We start from the raw sequence: 17,981 nt of genomic DNA on the forward strand, positions 1-17,981 counted from the left end.
AAAATTTTATGAGCAGACAATCACCAGGAAATAGCCCACTCAACAAATGAATGCTATTTATAACATCAATTACCTTTCCCAGGGCAAATAATTCAACAGATATTATAGTCAATACTTTTATCTCTGGGTTTATTTTACCTGACTCTGAGATCATATTTCTGGACTCACAAATCTGAACACCTGACAAGGCAGAGTCACTACTTTGCCCTCCCTGAGCCAGAATATCTCTAAGTATTCCCCAGCTACATTTACACTGTAATAGTAATTTAAAAAACATTTCAAAGGAATAAAGAGAAACTATAACCAGGGATTAAACTATTATAAAGTAATAAAAGGGAGGATTTAGAATAACAAAACATTGCAGTTTCTGTCTATACATTCTTTTTACATTTTCTCAAGAATGCTACAAGGAAGGGATTAATAACTAGAGATGTACAGTGAAGATCAGAGACAAGTAGCAACCCAAGATCAATGTTAAAATGCCACATTTCTGGCTCCAAGGTCATGCTGTTTCCATAACAACCAGGTTTTTATGTTATATTGACCAAAGAATGATGAAACTGAATTTAAGTCTTTAGGTCATATTATAATTTATTCTTTTACTTTATAAGATCTTGCATGTATATGATTACATTTTTTTACCCAATGGAGTGTTCACTGTGAATCTATATTCAATTCCTCCATCTAAAATGTGGACTTACCCAGAAAATAAATTTACTGTTGAGGAATTCGCTCTCAAGACTTTGCCAGTGACAATGAGTTTGATGGCTTTTCGAAACCAAGGATAAAAGAAAGCATAAATCAAGGGGTTCATAGCTGAGTTATAATAAGCAATCCAAACCAGTATTTCATAAACATATGTGGGAGTGATGAAACCTAGGAAGGCATCAATGATAGCATCCAGGAAGTAAGGCAGCCAGGAGACCAGAAACGCTACGACTGCCACGCCCAGTGTTCTCGCTGCCTTTCTCTCCCTCTTGGCCACTCTGTCTTGGAAGCTGTCTGAGCATCTCCCAGTCTTGTTGTTCAGACTCTCAATTTTTCTAGCCTGCTGTTTAGCAATGAGGAAAATCTTGGAGTAAAGAACTATCATCACAAGGGTGGGGATGAAAAATAATAGAAAATTCACCAATACCCAACTCTGATTCACTGCAATTTGACAGCCTCCCACACAGGTGAGAGCACTTACTACATCCTCCAGTCCAGCTGCATTTGCTCCTGTGCCAAAAAGAGAAAAAGAAAAAATAATAGAAAAGAGCCAAGAGGAGGCAATACACATGCCAGAAACAGACACAGTGAACCTGGTTGGATAAACCAAGGGGTCAGTGACCGCAATGTACCTGTCCAGAGAGATAAAGCACAAGTGGTAGATGGAAGCGTAACAGAATGACCCATTAAAACAAGAGTGGAGTTGACAGTAACTCTCCCCAAAGTACCAGCAGCTCTCCACGGACCTCACTGTGCTGAAGGGCATCACAGTCACTCCCACCAAGAAGTCTGCACAGGCCAGAGAAGCAATCAAGAAGTTGGTAGGAGAATGCAGCTGCTTGAAGTGGAGAATGGAAATCATCACCAAGAGATTTCCAAATACAGCCAGCACAGCTCCAAAGATGAACACTGTGTACAGGATGAGGCGGGGGCCTGGTGAGTAGGGGGTTTTCACACAGGATCCGTTCAGGTGCTCGTAGCAGAGCTGCACAGCTGCAGCAGAAGGAGACGCACTGCTCATGATTCTCTGATTTGATACCTGGAAACCTGTCACCCTCTGTGGCCCAGGATGTCATTCCAGTTTTCAAAATGTCCTTAAAGAAAAGATAAATACAATGTCAGCACTTGCCAGTGTATTCTGTCTTTAATTCCTTGTAAGTGCAAATCTTCACTTGTATGTTTAGAAAGTGATTCATATCCTCATCTTGTAAAATGATCATTTCTAAATGAATAAGCGGTTAATTTTCAACATTACATAAAATGCTGTTGATTTAAATTTTTAAAAAATCTTCCCTAGTTTTTCATATTAAAGGAGAGTTTGTCTTCAAGAAACTTTTACAGGATACATGTCCAAATGCCACATTTTATTAGCATTATTTTCCTAATTTATCAGAGCAATGATAATGACCCAAACACTCCCTCCCCTCAGGAATGTAACTAAACAATTTCAATCCCCAAAGCCCTTAAGATTGAATCCCCATAAGTTCAAGGTGTTTAGAAAGAAAAAATTAAATAACAATTATGTTTATGCTAAAATAAGTTTATGCCCTACTAATTTCCTGATGACACTTTGAGCTTTGCATGGAATCGAATAATGCCTATCCTTTAAAACCTTTGAGTGGAAATTGAAAGTCATATTATTTACTATTATTAAATACTGCCTTTTCACTTTTTTAGAATCATTTGTTTATGATTTCTGTGTTGAATGTCACTAGAACTCTTTCAAATAAACTCTTTATCCCTACCAGTGTTGATTTGTGTTAAAAAAGTAAATGTGTGGGCTCAGTTGCTCAGTCACTCAGTCGTGTCTGACTCTTTGTGACCACATGGGTTATAGCCCACCAAGCTCCTCTGTCTCGCCTTTTCCAGGCCAGAACACTGGAGTGGGTTGTCAATTCCTTCACCAGGGGACCTTCCCAACCCAGGGATCTAAATGTGTGTTTTATGTCTCCTGTATTGGCAGTTGGATTCTTTACCACACCACACACTGAAAAGCTCAAAGAAGTTAAAGAATCATATGTTAAATACTTGAATGCTTCAGGTTTGCTTTTAAAAATTCTGACCTGGGAAAGTGGGGTAGCAGAATAGAAGGAGTTTGCCTCAGGGAACAACAAAGGAAGTGTGAGTACAAAGAAAACATCGTTTCTGCTCCTGTTGTTGTTGGAGTTGTAGTGGGAGCAGCGTGGAAGATACTTAAAAAATAAAATATTGAAAGGACTTTTGGAATGTGGATATTCCTATTATATACGCTGGATTATACCACTGACAAATTTCCTTTTTCTCTCAGCATTCTAGAACAGATCTCACCTTAGTTTTTCAAAAAGTGTTTTTTGCGGCTTCCCTGATGGTTCCCTGGTAAACAATTTGCCTACCAGTGCAGGAGACACAGGTTCGATCCCTGATCGGGGAAGATCCCATAGGCCAAGGAACTGAGTCCCTGCACCACAACTACTGAGCCTGTGCTCTAGAGCCCGGGAGCCGCAACCACTGAGGCCGTGTGCTGCAGCTAAATGAACGCACTTCACGTGCTCACAGGTGTGCCCCTGCTGCTGCTGCTGCTAAGTCACTTCAGTCGTGGGCTGCCATCTATGAGTCACACAGAGTCGGACACGACTGAAGCGACTAGGCGGCAGCAGCAGCAACTGGAGAAAAGCCTGCGCAGCAACGAAGACCCAGCACAGCCATAAACTGAACAAATAAAATTATTATTTTTTTTGGGTACCATTTTTAATTTTTTAATTTTTTTTTTACTTTACAATATTGTATTGGTTCTGCCAAACATCAATATGAATCCTTTTGGAATGTACATATTCCCCCATCCTGAACCCAGATTCCCTGTACCATCCTTCCAAGTCATCCCAGTTCACCAGCCCAAGCATCTTGTATTGAACCTGGAACCCTGATGTTATACATCTTTCTGTGCCATTCCCCAAATCCTGCCACCCTCTCCCTCTCAGGAGTCCAAAAGACTGTTCTATCATCTGTGTCTCTTTTGCTGTCTCACATACAGGGTTATTGTTACCATCTTTCTAAATTCCATATATATGCGTTAGTATACTGTATTGGTGTTTTCTTTCTGGCTTACTTCACTCTGTATAATAGGCTCCAGTTTCATCCACCTCATTAGAACTGATTCAAATGTATTCTTTTAATGGCAAGTAATACTCCATTGTGTATGTGTACCACAGCTTTCTTATCCATTCATCTGCTGATGGGCATCTAGGTTGCTTCCATGTCCTAGCTATTATAAACAGTGCTAAAAAACAACAAATGTTTCTTTCAATTCTGGTTTCCTTGGTGTGTATGCCCATTTTTAAAAAGTGTTTTCTGAGGAATGACTTCTATGTTTAAAAATCATTTTTTTCATATTGAGGCATAAAATAAATTTGAAAAGTTTACATTTTTAGTACACACGGACTGATGACATGATAAATGTATCCACCCTTATATTCACACCACAACCAAGGTAGAAAGCAACACCCTGGCAATTCTCTCAGGCCCTTTTATAGTTAATCTCACCCCACATTTCCTAGGGAAAACGCTGATCTCCATTCTATGGCTAGAGATTAATTTTCAAGGCCTAAAAATCTTTTATGAAAAGGTCACAATGTTTGTCCTCTTTGATGTCTGGCTTATTTTACTCAGGTCAATGTCTGTGAGTTTCATCCATGTCTGAGTACATTTTCAGGTCATTCCTTATTATTGCTAAATGTAATTCCATTGTCTGAATATACCACAATTATTTTATCCATATTTTGTTGTTGTCCAGTTGCTCAGTCATGTCTGATCAGTTAATAAATATTCAGACTGTTCAGCTTGGGACTGTCATATTGGGAAGTGTAGGTTTAACTCTGCAAGAAAGTATACACATTTTCTAAAGTAACTGGACCATTTTATACTCCCACCAGCAAGCTATGAGTGTTTCAGTTTGCTCCAAATCTTTCTTTCCTCCTGGTGGATTGTCTATCACCTTAAAAGATTTTGGAATAAATCAAAGCTTATCCATTATATTTTATCTTACTTCTCTAACTCCACGTGAGAGGCCAACCTGTGAACAAGTAATGACAACTCAATGTGGTGATGGCTCGGATAAACAGAGTGCAGTGGAGGTCACCACAATGAAGCAAGGGAATTGTATTCACAGGCAAAGTTACCAAGAAGGTAACTATAAATATAGGTTGAGAGGGTCAAGGAGATATTTAAGGTAAAAACAGACAAGGGTTTCCCAGGCAAGAGGGCAGTGTGTTTTGAGGCTCCGAGATGGGGGTGCTGGACACATTCGCAGGGCTGAGAGCGGCTGTAGCGCAGGCGCAGTGTGGGGAGCGGCATGAGCTCAAGGAGACCTGCTCACAACCTGACCCCACCCCCCTCATTTTGCCAAGTTGTTTGGATTTCTGCAGAGGTCAGGGGTTAGGAGGGGAGAGGACATGAAATACCCGTGGTAACAGATACAAATCTTCGCTTCACCTGCTCAGGGATGCTAGATAGGATTTATTTTTTTCTGCAATACTCTTAAATCTACTTAGAGTCTCACACTGCACCAGGTACAAGAAAAATACCTCAGTAAATATAGGGATTGTGACCTTTATCCCCACAGTGTCATCCGTCTTCAGAGAGCTAGGTCTCACATTAGTATCTGTGGGTGTTCTTTGAGGTCTGTCTTCTGAGGAATGCATTTTCCTGACCTAAGGGACAGACTTATAATCTTTCCTGGTGGCTCTGTCCATGGAATTTTCCAGGCAAGAGTACTGGAGTGGGTTGCCATTTCCTTCTCCAGGGGATCTTCCTGACCCAGGACCTGACCCAGCTCTCTCATTGTAGGCAGACGCTTTGCCTGAGCCAATGGGGATGCAGGGATCCCTGGGTCAGGAAGATTCCTTGGAGAAGGAAATGGTAACCCACGCCAGTATTCTTGCCTGGGAAATCCCAGGTACTCTAGCCCGCCATGCTCCTCTGTCCACGGGGTCACAAAAGAAAAGACAAGACTTAGTGACTAACAACAAGGGGCAGACCGGGCAACATTCCCCTTCTAGATGGGAAATGCTCCTTCCGGCCTCGCTGGGAGGTGAAGTCTCTTCTTAGAATATGTGCGTCTACTCAACACATCTACTGTTTATCACTTTTCAAGAAATGACCTGAAGAGTAGAAATAAAGCACAAGTGGAACATGGAACCATGACTCTTGGTAGCTTCCATCGCTCTTAAAGACAGCACATAATTAATATAGACCAGAAGAGTTGGAGCATTAAAGATCTGCTGAAAGAAAACATATAAAAATACTTTAAAATATTAAGATATAAATCCTGAGATACTTAAATATCTTTACGATGTAGTTTCTAAAATATACCAATGTACCTACAATTTAGTTTCATTAGATAAGACAAAAATATACCAAAGATATATTCTCAAAAGATATTCTTCACCAAAATAAAACAAGCAAGCACACAGATAAAACTAATGATGCTTAGATAAAAATAAAGATGGTATTATTAATATCAATTTTAATACATTTATTTTAATCACAAACATTAAAATTTTAAAGATAAATTACAAAGTAAATCCCCCCCCCAAAACACAGACAGTCTGTTATACATAAAATTACATTTTGTAAAAGTGTAATATGGGGACCTAGTCCATATATTGTTTTATAATTTAGGTCAGATTTTTTGCTTCTGTTTTCTTTTGATTTTAGTGAAAAAAATATATTGAGGTTTTCTTACCTTGTTAACTGTTATTTTTAATGGCATTTGTTCTTTTAAATGGTTTTATAATGTCTCATTTCAAAAGTAGAACATAATTGATTTAATTTACACCATATCAATCCTAGTTTATTTCAATCTATAATTGAGAGATATACAATGAATGTCCTTGTCATGTTTCCTTCCTTGCCTGACTCTCTTTTCTTAGGCTTGCTTGCCAGAAATGGAACTACAGAGTCATGTGATATGTGATTTGAAATTTTATATAAATGTCTTAATTTTCCTCTAAGAAAGAAAATATTAAATTATGTTTTTCCTAATTGTTTAACATGCCCAACTCTCAGCAGTGTACTCAACTTCTCAGAATCTAATTAATCTGATATTAATGATCCAATGCTGTCAAATTTGAGATACAAAACTTTATAACATTTTAATTAATTTTAAAATTATTTGTACATTGGACATTTTAATGTATTTATTAACCATATCTCTGTAAAATTTCCTATTTATTTGTTTAGTGGGACATTTGTCTCTGTCTTTCTTTTGTAAAATTCTTTTTATATTTTTAAAATCTACTAATTCTTCATCCTGTTTGCTACCAATAGTTTTCTAAGTTTGTCTGTTTTTCTTAACATGGTCTTGTTTTTCTTTGAAGTTTAAAAATTTAAATTTAGTGCATGAATCTATATTCTGTCATGATTCCACCAATAAATTATAAAAACTATGTTTTCTTCTAGTTTTTAATATCTCAGATAAATCAGTTTTGATTTTGTAAAATACATGAAGCAAGATCGTCTTAAGAGTTTTTCAAAAAGTTTTATACAACATTAACATTTTTAAATTATCCATTTTTCAATAACATAAATAATAGTGTTATTTTTTTTATCATAAACAGTATAAACTCCAAATAGTACCTATAGAAGGGGAAAAATAAAGACAATTGCCCTCCATCATCAGCTGGAAGGTAAAACAACAAACTTCATGAAATGAGAAAATTGTTACATAAAGGGATGCAACTATGATAGAAACTGGGCTTCCATTTGGCTAACAGTTATTCCTACATTTACAAAATATCTCCTAAAAAATAAAATATGAATCTCATCCTGGGTCTGAAATGGCTGATGGATATGTCTCAGAGACCTTTAGGAGCTCTAGAAGACTGGACCCCAAGAATCAATTTGCTAAAACTAAAATAAAAACTGCAACGAGAGTCCACAGAACAACTGAACTGAACTGAAACTGAGTTCACAGAAAGACATTAACAGAGAAGGAAGAAATTTGAAAATGAAAAAAAGTTAAGTGGTAGGAAAGGTAAAACAGCAACAGGCTTGAAAGAAGAAAATAACAACTGACAGAGCAGGATGGTGTAAAGATTTGAGGAAACTAGAAATTATGACCACTGTGTGGACCACTACTAGATAACAGGGTTCTATCAAATGCTCAAAGGATGCTCACTTTTCAAAATACGTAAACGTTTAAAAGTGAAGCTGCCAAATTGAGGTACCATGTCTCCTCCTCAACTGAATGATCATTGTCAAGTCTATATTTCATGCAATAATCACTACAGAAATTTCCAATATATCACCAGATCAACTTAAATTTTTTCAAATCATCAATATGAAATTTGTTTTAGAATTTAGTTTTGATTGATGAAATTAGTTTTATAATTCATAAACTGTCTTTTAATATTGCCAGTTTAATAAGGTTTATTGCTCTCCCAAACCAATGGTAAATGAAGCATAAATCAAATGATTTAGGGCAATTTGCAATAACTGAACCAACAAAGTATCTCATAAGCATATGAAGTGTGATAAAACTTAAAGAAGAATCAATGAATGAATGAATCAGATACATCGAGTAATCATGAGACCAAAAGTGCTACATTGTGAAGCCCAGGGTTTTAACTGCTTTTCTCTGTCTCTTTTAGCCACTTTTCTCTGTGTCTTAGCCACTCTGTTCTTGCGAGTCCCTGGTAACAAATTTATTTTCTAGTAATATTTTCCATCTTTTTAGTCTGTTTTCTAACCATAAGAACAATATTTCTGTACAGTAGGATCTTAACAAAGCCAGGTGTGAAAAATAATAGAAATCCTATCAATATCCAAAACTGATTTAAACAGGTTGAAAATCACTTATTACGCAGAGAGCACTTACTAATCCCTCCATCCCATCATCTCTGACATCTGTGTACAGCTTGGCACCACTGTAGGCCAGGGGCAGGATGGAGAAGATGCTGAAGCCAATTCCTGACACAGACACCATGCAGACTTAAACATAATACTTTTAACTGCATCCCAAAAAAATTCCCTGGGAAAATAATCAAAGCAAGAAAAGCAGCAAACTGGAGAAAGTTAATCACAGAGAAATTTTTGATAAATTGGGAAAGAGTAGATCAGTTTGTAAGGAAAAAAAGAAAGAAAATAAAAAGCAACAGACCTGTTTACAGGTTACAAAGGGAAGAGTCAATGGAATAAGAGAGAAAAGGTGGGGAATGACTGCAGGGAACAGGAAATGGTGCGTTCTACAGCAGTTAACAATAATGGGCTTAACATTTATTAGTCAAATAAATAATTTTGAAGAAGCAAAAGGGAAATGCACATCCTAATAGACTGAGACATTGATTTATCCAATTAAACTGGAAAAGCAATTTGTTTTCTCTGTAGTAACAATCTTACTTGATTTTTTAAAATTCATTCATTTTTAAAATGTGAAGATACCTTCAACTTCCTCAACCCAATGGCTTACATTTGTTCAGAGAATAAATTCATGCTTGCAGAACCATTCTTGAAAACCCCACCACTCACAATGACTTTGATGGCTTTCCTAAACCAAGGGTAAAATAAAGCATAGATCAAGGGGTTCATGGCTGAGTTATAATAAGTACACCAACAGCAAATCTCATAAATATAGGCCGGGGTTATGAAGCCCATAAAGGCATCAATTAATGAGTCAATACTGTATGGTAACCACGAAATCATAAATGCTATGACTGTGATACCCAGGGTTTTAGCTGCTTTCCTCTCTCTCTTGGCTACTCTGGATTTATAACTGTCTGATGATGACTCTCTTTTACTACTGATATTTTCAATCTTTTTAGCCTGTTGTCTGGCCACTAGGAAAATATTACAATAGAGAATTAGCATAACAAAGGTAGGTATAAAGAAGGATAGAAAATGTACCAACACCCAGTTTTGATTTATAACTATCTGACAGCCTCCTACACAGTTGAGGGCACTAGACAATTCCTCTAGCCCATTCTCATTGGCACCTGTGTAGAACACGGCACCACTGTAAGTAATGGGTAGGATCCAGGAGATGCTGATGCATATGCATGATACAGACACTGTGAACTTGGTGGGATAGACCAGAGGGTCAGTAACAGCAATGTACCTGTCGATGGAGATGAAGGACAGGTGGAAGAGAGAGGAGTAACAAAATGCCACATCACAGCATGTGTGCAAAGCACAGAAACTTTGCCCAAAGTACCAGCAGCTCTCCACAGACCTGACCATGCTGAAGGGCATCACAGTCACTCCTACTAGAAAGTCTGTACAGGCCAGAGAGGCAATGAGAAAATTGGTTGGTGAGTGCAGCTGCTTGAAATGAAGGATGGCAGTCATCACCAGGAGGTTTCCAAACACGGCCAGGACAGCCCCAAAGCCATACACCATGTACAGAATCACCTGGGATGTGGGTGAGTAGGGGGTTTTCACACAGGATCCATTCAGGTGCTCATAGCAGAGCTGCACAGCTGCAGTGGGGGATGAGTTGCTGCTCATGATCTGTCCTTTACATTCAAAGAATTCTGTCCTTCTTGATTTCCAATGAACATAGGATTCTGATTTTCAGTACACCTAGGGGAAAAACATACATCCAGTAGGATATCTGAGGAAATTTTCAGATATTATTACAATTTTTTTTTCATTTTCCTTATTGTAAAAATCACAATTGTGTTTAATAACAAAGCACAAAAAATTTTCCTTTTTTATCATAAATCTTAAATAAGTTCAGTAACAGAATAAAATGCAAAAAATTTACATTGGACAAAGTCACTGGGAATGAATTTCAACTAACTAAAGCTTAGATCCTTGAATTTGATGAAATTCCCTTTTGGTCCTAAATATCTTTAAAAAATTTTTACCTTCAGAGTTCCTCTTTGCAACAGGCACTGATATGGGAAGTAATTATAACATTACCTCCTGTTAGGTTTATCTGCCTTACCACCTAAAGCATACAGCCCTTCCAGATATATAAATGCCATCAATAGGAAAATCCCTAGCTGGAATCCCTGTAGTGCAAGGTGTGAACTTAGAAGTTTATTTTCAGTAGTGAGTATTAAGAAAGCTATTGTACAAACAGCTGTTTTAATTAGGTCATTATGTTTCTTGAACTCAAGATTTTTTTTCTTCTCACCCTTGGGACTTTTCCCCTATTTTTAGTCCTGCTGTGAGCACCTTATTGGATTTTTGTTACAGAGGTATCATAAGGTACAGGCACTGCGAGTCGACTTAGCCTTGCTCTCCCAATAAGGATTAATTTTTGCCTGTGCACTGGCTACTAACAAACAGAAAAGGTAGCATACAGCGTGAGCAACTTGACTTGGATGAATTACATTTCAGGAAAACATTAAAAAACACACCAGGGTACTTAGACATGTCCACATTTCTGAACTACTACGACTGTCAGTGCTCTTAGAGAAAAGATGTGTTCTCTTCTCAAGACATCATCGGAAGTGGATCTGTAATGTCTATCCTCTTTGATTTCTTTCACCATGTGATATATTCCACCCATTTTATTCTCCGCAATGATGGAATCACATTTTCTCATAATTAGTTTGTGAATTTCTGTGTGTTGAATATCCTGTGATTTCTGTCCCTTTAGGGTTTTCTATGCTAAAAAATGTCAACTAAGGAATAATGAACAGAAAACGGAAACATAGCAATACATTTCTTGGTAATTTTTATCATAAATGGATGTTGAATTTTGTCAAGGACATCTATTAAGATAATCATATGATTTTATTTTTCAATTTGTTAATGTGGTGTATTACATTGATTGATTTACGGATATTGAAGAATTATAAAGCCAGGTCATTGTATGATCTTTTTAATGTTTGTTGGATTCTGATTGCAGGATTTCATCAGACTTTCTTTTTTTGGCATCTTTGTCAGGTCATATGATACCTTTTTTTGGAAGTTTACCCCCTCTGCAGAATCATGGTTCTGGACCTGAGTTTGCTGGAAGATTTCTGATTACAGATCCACTGATTTTCTATTTCTTCCTGGTAGTTTTGGTTGTACTTTTCTAGATTTCTTCCACGTTGTCCATTTTATTGGCATATAAGAGTAGTCTCTTATGATCCTTTGTATTTCTGTATTGTCTGTTGTGATCTCTCCATTTTCATTTCTAATTTTATTGATTTGATTTTTCTACCCTTTGTTTCTTGATGAGTCTGGCTAATGGTTTGTCAATTTTATTTATCCTTTCAAAGAACCAGCTTTTGGCTTTGTTGATTTTTGCCATGGTTTCTTTTGTTTCTTTTGCATTTATTTCTGCCCTAATTTTCACCCCCAAACAATGAATTTCACCTTTTTCTCAAGAGCACACAGAACCTTCTCCAGGATAGATCACATCCTGGGCCATAAATCTAGCCTTGGTAAATTCAAAAAATTGAAATCATTCAAGTATCTTTTCTGACCACTGGAAGATTAGATCTCAATGAAGAAAAACTGAGAGGAGGTTGAAAAACACGCCAACAAATCTGATTCAAAATTTGCATTGAAACGAATGAAAATGAAAACACAACAACCCAAAACCTGTAGGACACTGTAAAAGATTAAGGGGAAAGTTCATAGCAATATCTGGCATACCTCAAGAAACAAGAAAAAAGTTAAATAACCTAACTGTAAGCCTAAAGCACCTTGAATAAAGAACCCCAGGGTTATATCTGGAAAGAAATTGTTCTTTTGAATTGTGCCATTTGGAAAAATTATTAATTCATCTTTTAGAGGTATCATAAAGCCATCTGACTAACATACAGAAAAGGTAATCACACACACACATTTCAGGAAAACAAAATATTCTTAATGATCTCTTAGATTCTTCCTAATGTATTCTGAGAGTTTGATTTTGTAAAATAATCAACTTCGTTTACTGAAAAGTGATTTCTGAAAAATGTCAAGGGTGATGGAAACATAGCAATACATTTCTTGGTAATTTCCCACCCTTGGAATGTCAGACAGAAGGCAAAAGAAAGTGCCTTCTTCAAGCAACCACTCCAGATACTTTTTTGCTTCATGGTTCTAAGTAAGGCTCCACTGATATATTGAAATAAACAATCCATCTGCAATGAGGGGACGGGTTCAGGAGCCTGGTAGGCTGGCCTGGAGTCCATGGACAGAGGAGCAAATTTTGAAGATATATCGGACTGTATGACTGATTTTGAAGATGACTTCTTTTTGACTTTCACTTTTCAACCTTCATGCATTGGAGATTCTTCCTAATGTATTCTGAGAGTTTGATTTTGTAAAATAATCAGTTACTTAAATCGACAAAGATTTAGGCTAGGCTTTCTCATGGAGAAGGCAATGGAAACTCAGTCTAGTACTCTCACCTGGAAAATCCCATGGACGGAGGAGCCTGGTGGGCTGCCATGTATGGGGTCGCACAGAGTTAGCCACGACTGAAGCGACTTAGCAGCAGCAGCAGGCTTTCTCAGCTTCAGCACTATTGACATTTGAGTTCTGGTAAGTTTTGATGTGGGATCTGTCCTGTACATCGAAGGACATCTAGCAGCATCCCTGTTACTAGATGCCAGTAAAATCCCCTTAATTGTGAAAGCCAAAAATATCTCCAGACACTGAGAAGTGTCCTCTGAGGGGCAAATGTATCAGAGAGGGAATGAGTGAAATGAGCACAGTCGTGTCTGACTCTTGGCAACACCATGGACACCTCTGTCCATGCCAGGCTCCTCTATCCATGGAATTCTCCAGGCCAGAATACTGGAGTGGGTAGCCATTTCCTTCTCCAGGGATCTTCCCAACCCTGGGATTGAACCCAGTTCTTCCTCATTGCAGATGGATTCTTTACTGTCTGAACCCAATATATCAGTGGATCTGCCTTACTTAGAACCATGATTCTAGGCAAAAAAAAAAAAAGTATCATATGATCACAAGTATTACAAGTATCATTTGTCATTTGGGGTCCAGAAATAACTTTATCTCCCTCAATTATTTTAAATTTATTCAATAATTAATTCTTTAATCCAAGGCATATTTACTGAGTGCCAAGAGCTGGGTACAAAGAAATGAACAAAACAAATATGACCCCTTTCTTTATGACACTTTCTGTCTTAAAAGGAGGATAAACCTTCAACAAGTAAGCAGATAAATGGATGTATGAATAAAAATTGTGAGAAGTATTACAAAGGTGAAAGACAGTATTGTGTGAGAGAGTAGTGACCACCTAGACAGGCAGGTGGAGACAGTAAAGTTCCTACCAACAGAGTAAACCCAAAATGCTGCTGCAATATTATAGACTTTTAATGTAATATATGGGCTTCCTTGGTGGCTCAGTGGAAAAGAATCTGCCTGCTAATGCAGGAGATGTGGGTTCTATCTCTGGGATAGGAAGATCCCCTGGAGAAAGAATTGGCAACCCACTCCAGTGTTCTTACCTGAGAAATCCCTTAGACAGAGGAGCCTGGTGGGCTATAGTGCATGCAGTTGTAAAAATGTCGGACACAACTTACAACTAAAAACAACAACAGCAAGTAGAATATATACTCAGAGAAAGAAAATAGGAAATGAGTGAAACTATAGTTGGAGATTTCAGACCTTTTTTTAGCATAGAGAAACTTAATGAGAAAGAAATATTACACCAAAAGTATAGAAAGAGGGAAAGAGGGAGAGAGAGAAGTCTGGCTGTGGTCAGAAGCAGGATGGGGTGGGAGACCTGAAGCTTCTTCTGTGTAAAACCTGGACAGACCCCTAGATCTCCATAAAGTGAGGAGCTAGATTCCTCTCAAAGTAAAGCACACTTTTCTTTTATGAAATTATTGCAAAGTATATATGATTGTCCTTGCTGCTGTTGTGGCTTTTTGCGATGTCCTTGGTTGGCAGGGTTAACACTCAGAAATTATCTGGGGGTTCCTTGAATTTTTCACCATCTTTATTATTTCTGAACCCCATGTTTCTAAGAACCACCATCCTGACACATTAGTCTTTTTAATAGTAAAAGTGGTATTTTATAAAGTTACAGACACAGAAAACAACTTTAATACCAGGATATAAGTGGTGGAGGGATAAACTGAGATTGACATACACACAATTTCTATATATAAAATGGACTTCCCAGATGGCTCAGTGGTAAAGAATCTGCCTGCCAATGTGACTGAACAACAAAACGGGCAGAGAGTATGTTACGCTTAAATTTTCTTCTCCTGCCTTGAAACATAAACTGCATTCCATCAGTAGCTTGCAAAACAAGATTATATAGGAAAATTACTATATTGAAACCACAGAAATCAAAATAAATTCATTACACTGTGTTAGAACTGAAAATTGTGTATAAACTGATACCATGCAGGCTAGGGTGCCTTTAATTATCTGTAAAATCAGATAGAAACAGTATGTTCAGTCACTAAGTCGTGTCCAACCCTTTGTGACCCCATGGAGCCTGCCAGGGTCCTCTGTCCATGGTATTTCCTAGGCAAGAATACTGGAGTGGGTTGCCATCTCCTTCTCCAGAAACAGTATAATTAGGAATAATACACTATTTCTAGAAATGTTTACCAATTCAAAGTATTTGTGTAATGGTAGTCAGAAATAATGTGCTAATAGGTAATGTTGATTTACATCAAGCTAGAAATTTTTAAAATAGAGCAAGAATACTTTGATGTATATTCTCTCCTGCCCCAAAGATATCATAATCTGATTTTAAAGTCTTGATGTCTAATTGACACACAGAACCCTCCAGTCTTAGTATCAAGAATAATTCTCTGAAATAATTGGCTTGATTTATCCACTGTTAATTGCAGAACTAATTCATTTGTTTTTTTTTTTTTTTTTTGCCTTAGAACTGAGTTTGTGGGACATAAGAAAATGCCTTTCACAGCCTCTGTCTTGGCTTCATTCTATGCCCTTCACTTCAGTTTTCTTTCTTCTTTTGAGCACACTTTTAAGCTATGCTTTCAAGAACACTGTACAACTAAATGAATATGGAATAAATTAATCTAAAAATAAAATAACATAATGAATGACAGTCTTAAAACCCTGCTTTAAACATCTGCTAACTGGCTCTAAACTCTAATATAATTTTATGAGCAGACTTAATAATAAGGAAGAAGCTCACTGAATAAATAAATGCTATGATGCAAATTATCTTTCCCATTGTGCACAACTGAGTTGATGTTATAGTTAACAGAGTGATCACTTGATTTGTATTCCCTGATCTGAAACCACAGTGTGGGAATCACAAATCTCAACACCTAACAGTGCAAACACACTGCTTTGCCCTCCCCGAGCAAGGAGGCGCCCCGTCACTAAGTGGTTGTATTTACATTTTAATAGAAAAAATATACAAAGGAAGAAACAGAAGATTTAGGCAGAGATTGAACTAATACAAGGTAATTGAAAGAAGGATTTATATTAACAAATGTATATTAGGTCCTTCACTTGTATTCTCCTAAATTTGGTCATGACTACTACAACGGAGAGGTTATTCTCCAGAGAAATACCATGAATTTCAGAAAGAGCCAAGCCACCCAAGATCACCTAAGATCACCCAAGTGTTCAACAGCAGAATGAAAATTGCCATCCAGGCATTTCTGGCTCCAAAGCTGTGCTGTCCCCATTACAAATAGGTTTTGATGTTATATTTACCAAAGAATTATGAACTTAAATTTAAGCATCTGGGTCAGGGTTGAACTACAGTTAAGTTATTTTACATAACAAAAATTGCACTTTTACAATCAACTTTTTCTCCTCATTATCTGTCTAATGTGAGTCTATTTTCAGTTTTCCCAAACTAAGACCAGAACCTACTCAGAAAACAAATGTATTGTTGAGGAATTCTCTCTCAAGACTTTGCCTGTGACAATGAGTTTGATGGCTTTTTGAAACCAAGGATAAAAGAAAGCATAAATCAAGGGGTTCATAGCTGAGTTATAATAAGCAATCCAAACCAGTATTTCATAAACATATGTGGGAGTGATGAAACCTAGGAAGGCATCAATGATGGAATCCAGGAAGTAAGGCAGCCAGGAGACCAGAAACGCTAGCACTGCCACGCCCAGTGTTCTTGCTGCCTTTCTCTCCCTCTTGGCCACTCTGTCTTGGTAGCTTTCTGAGCATCGCCCAGGCTTATTGCTCAGACTCTCCAATTTTCTAGCCTGTTGTTTAGCAATGAGGAAATTCTTGGAGTAAAGAACTATCATCGCAAGGGTGGGGATGAAAAATAATAGAAAATTCACCAATACCCAACTCTGATTCACTGCAATTTGACAGCCTCCCACACAGGTGAGAGCACTTACTAGATCCTCCAGTCCAGCTGCATTTGCTCCTGTGCCAAGAAGGGAAAAAGTATAAATAATGGGAAAGAGCCAAGAGAAGACAATACACATGCCAGAAATAGACACAGTGAACTTTGTTGGATAAACCAGGGGGTCAGTGACGGCAATGTACCTGTCCAGAGAGATAAAGCACAAGTGGTAGATGGAAGCGTAACAGAATGAGCCTTCAAAACAAGAGTGGAGTTGACAGTAACGCTGCCCAAAGTACCAGCAGCTCTCCATGGACCTCACTGTGCTGAAGGGCATCACAGTCACTCCCACCAAGAAGTCTGCACAGGCCAGGGAGGTGATCAAGAAATTGGCTGGAGAATGCAGCTGCTTGAAGTGCAGAATGGAAATCATTACCAAGAGGTTTCCAAATACAGTCCGCACAGCTCCAAAGATGAACACTGTGTACAGAATGAGGCGGGGACCTGGTGAGTAGGGGGTTTTCACACAGGATCCGTTCAGGTGCTCGTAGCAGAGCTGCACAGCTGCAGCAGAAGGAGACGCACTGCTCATGATTCTTTGATTTGATACCTGGAAACCTGTCACCCTCTGTGGCTCAGGATGTCACTCCAGTTTTCAAAGTCCTTAAAAAAAAAATACATACAATATGTTAGTAATTGCCAGCATATTCTGTCTCCATTTCTTTGTAAGTGCCAATCTTTATTTTCTTTTTTAGAAATATATTTGTTTGCTGTGTTGCATCTTAGTTGCATCACGTGGGATCTTCTGTTGCATGGCAGGGACTCTCTAGTTGCTGCTTGTGGACTCAGTACTTACAGTGTGTGGGTTTAGTTGCCCTGCAGCATGTGGGATCTTAATTCTCCCACCAGGGATCAAACCCGTATTGCCTGCATTGCAAGGCAGGTTTTTAACCACTGGACCACTAGGGAAGTCCCCAAATCCTTACTTTCCTGTTTAGAAAGTGATTCATGTCTTGTAAAATAATTCACTTACAAATGCATTAACAGTTAACTTAAATCATTAAATTATTTAAATTAAAAAAATGTATTCCTTTGC

At 37.8% G+C, this 17,981-nt stretch overlaps 3 protein-coding genes across 3 annotated transcripts; all 3 read right to left on the minus strand.

Moving 5' to 3' along the window:
• Nucleotides 1–697: 697 nt before the first annotated feature.
• On the minus strand, nucleotides 698–1,729 carry LOC102268666 (trace amine-associated receptor 7a). The gene has a single exon (XM_005908843.2). The coding sequence runs from the start codon at nucleotides 1,727–1,729 to the stop codon at nucleotides 698–700; it is 1,032 nt and encodes a 343-aa protein (XP_005908905.2).
• Nucleotides 1,730–9,147: 7,418 nt separating this feature from the next.
• Nucleotides 9,148–10,191, minus strand: LOC102264368 (trace amine-associated receptor 6). The gene has a single exon (XM_005910563.2). It carries the CDS (start codon nucleotides 10,183–10,185, stop codon nucleotides 9,148–9,150), a length of 1,038 nt encoding a protein of 345 aa, XP_005910625.2. The 5' UTR covers nucleotides 10,186–10,191.
• A 6,254-nt stretch (nucleotides 10,192–16,445) lies between these two features.
• Nucleotides 16,446–17,477, minus strand: LOC102268397 (trace amine-associated receptor 7a). Its single transcript, XM_070377145.1, has one exon. It carries the CDS (start codon nucleotides 17,475–17,477, stop codon nucleotides 16,446–16,448), a length of 1,032 nt encoding a protein of 343 aa, XP_070233246.1.
• Between the last annotated feature and the right edge of the window lie 504 nt (nucleotides 17,478–17,981).

This window comes from Bos mutus, chromosome 9, assembly GCF_027580195.1.
Source record: "Bos mutus isolate GX-2022 chromosome 9, NWIPB_WYAK_1.1, whole genome shotgun sequence".
NCBI classification, from domain to species: domain Eukaryota; kingdom Metazoa; phylum Chordata; class Mammalia; order Artiodactyla; family Bovidae; genus Bos; species Bos mutus.

Coding starts and splice junctions, on each gene's coding strand:
- LOC102268666 (XM_005908843.2), bottom strand. CDS start 1,729: ATGAGCAGTGCGTCTCCTTCTGCTGCAGCTGTGCAGCTCTGCTACGAG.
- LOC102264368 (XM_005910563.2), bottom strand. CDS start 10,185: ATGAGCAGCAACTCATCCCCCACTGCAGCTGTGCAGCTCTGCTATGAG.
- LOC102268397 (XM_070377145.1), bottom strand. CDS start 17,477: ATGAGCAGTGCGTCTCCTTCTGCTGCAGCTGTGCAGCTCTGCTACGAG.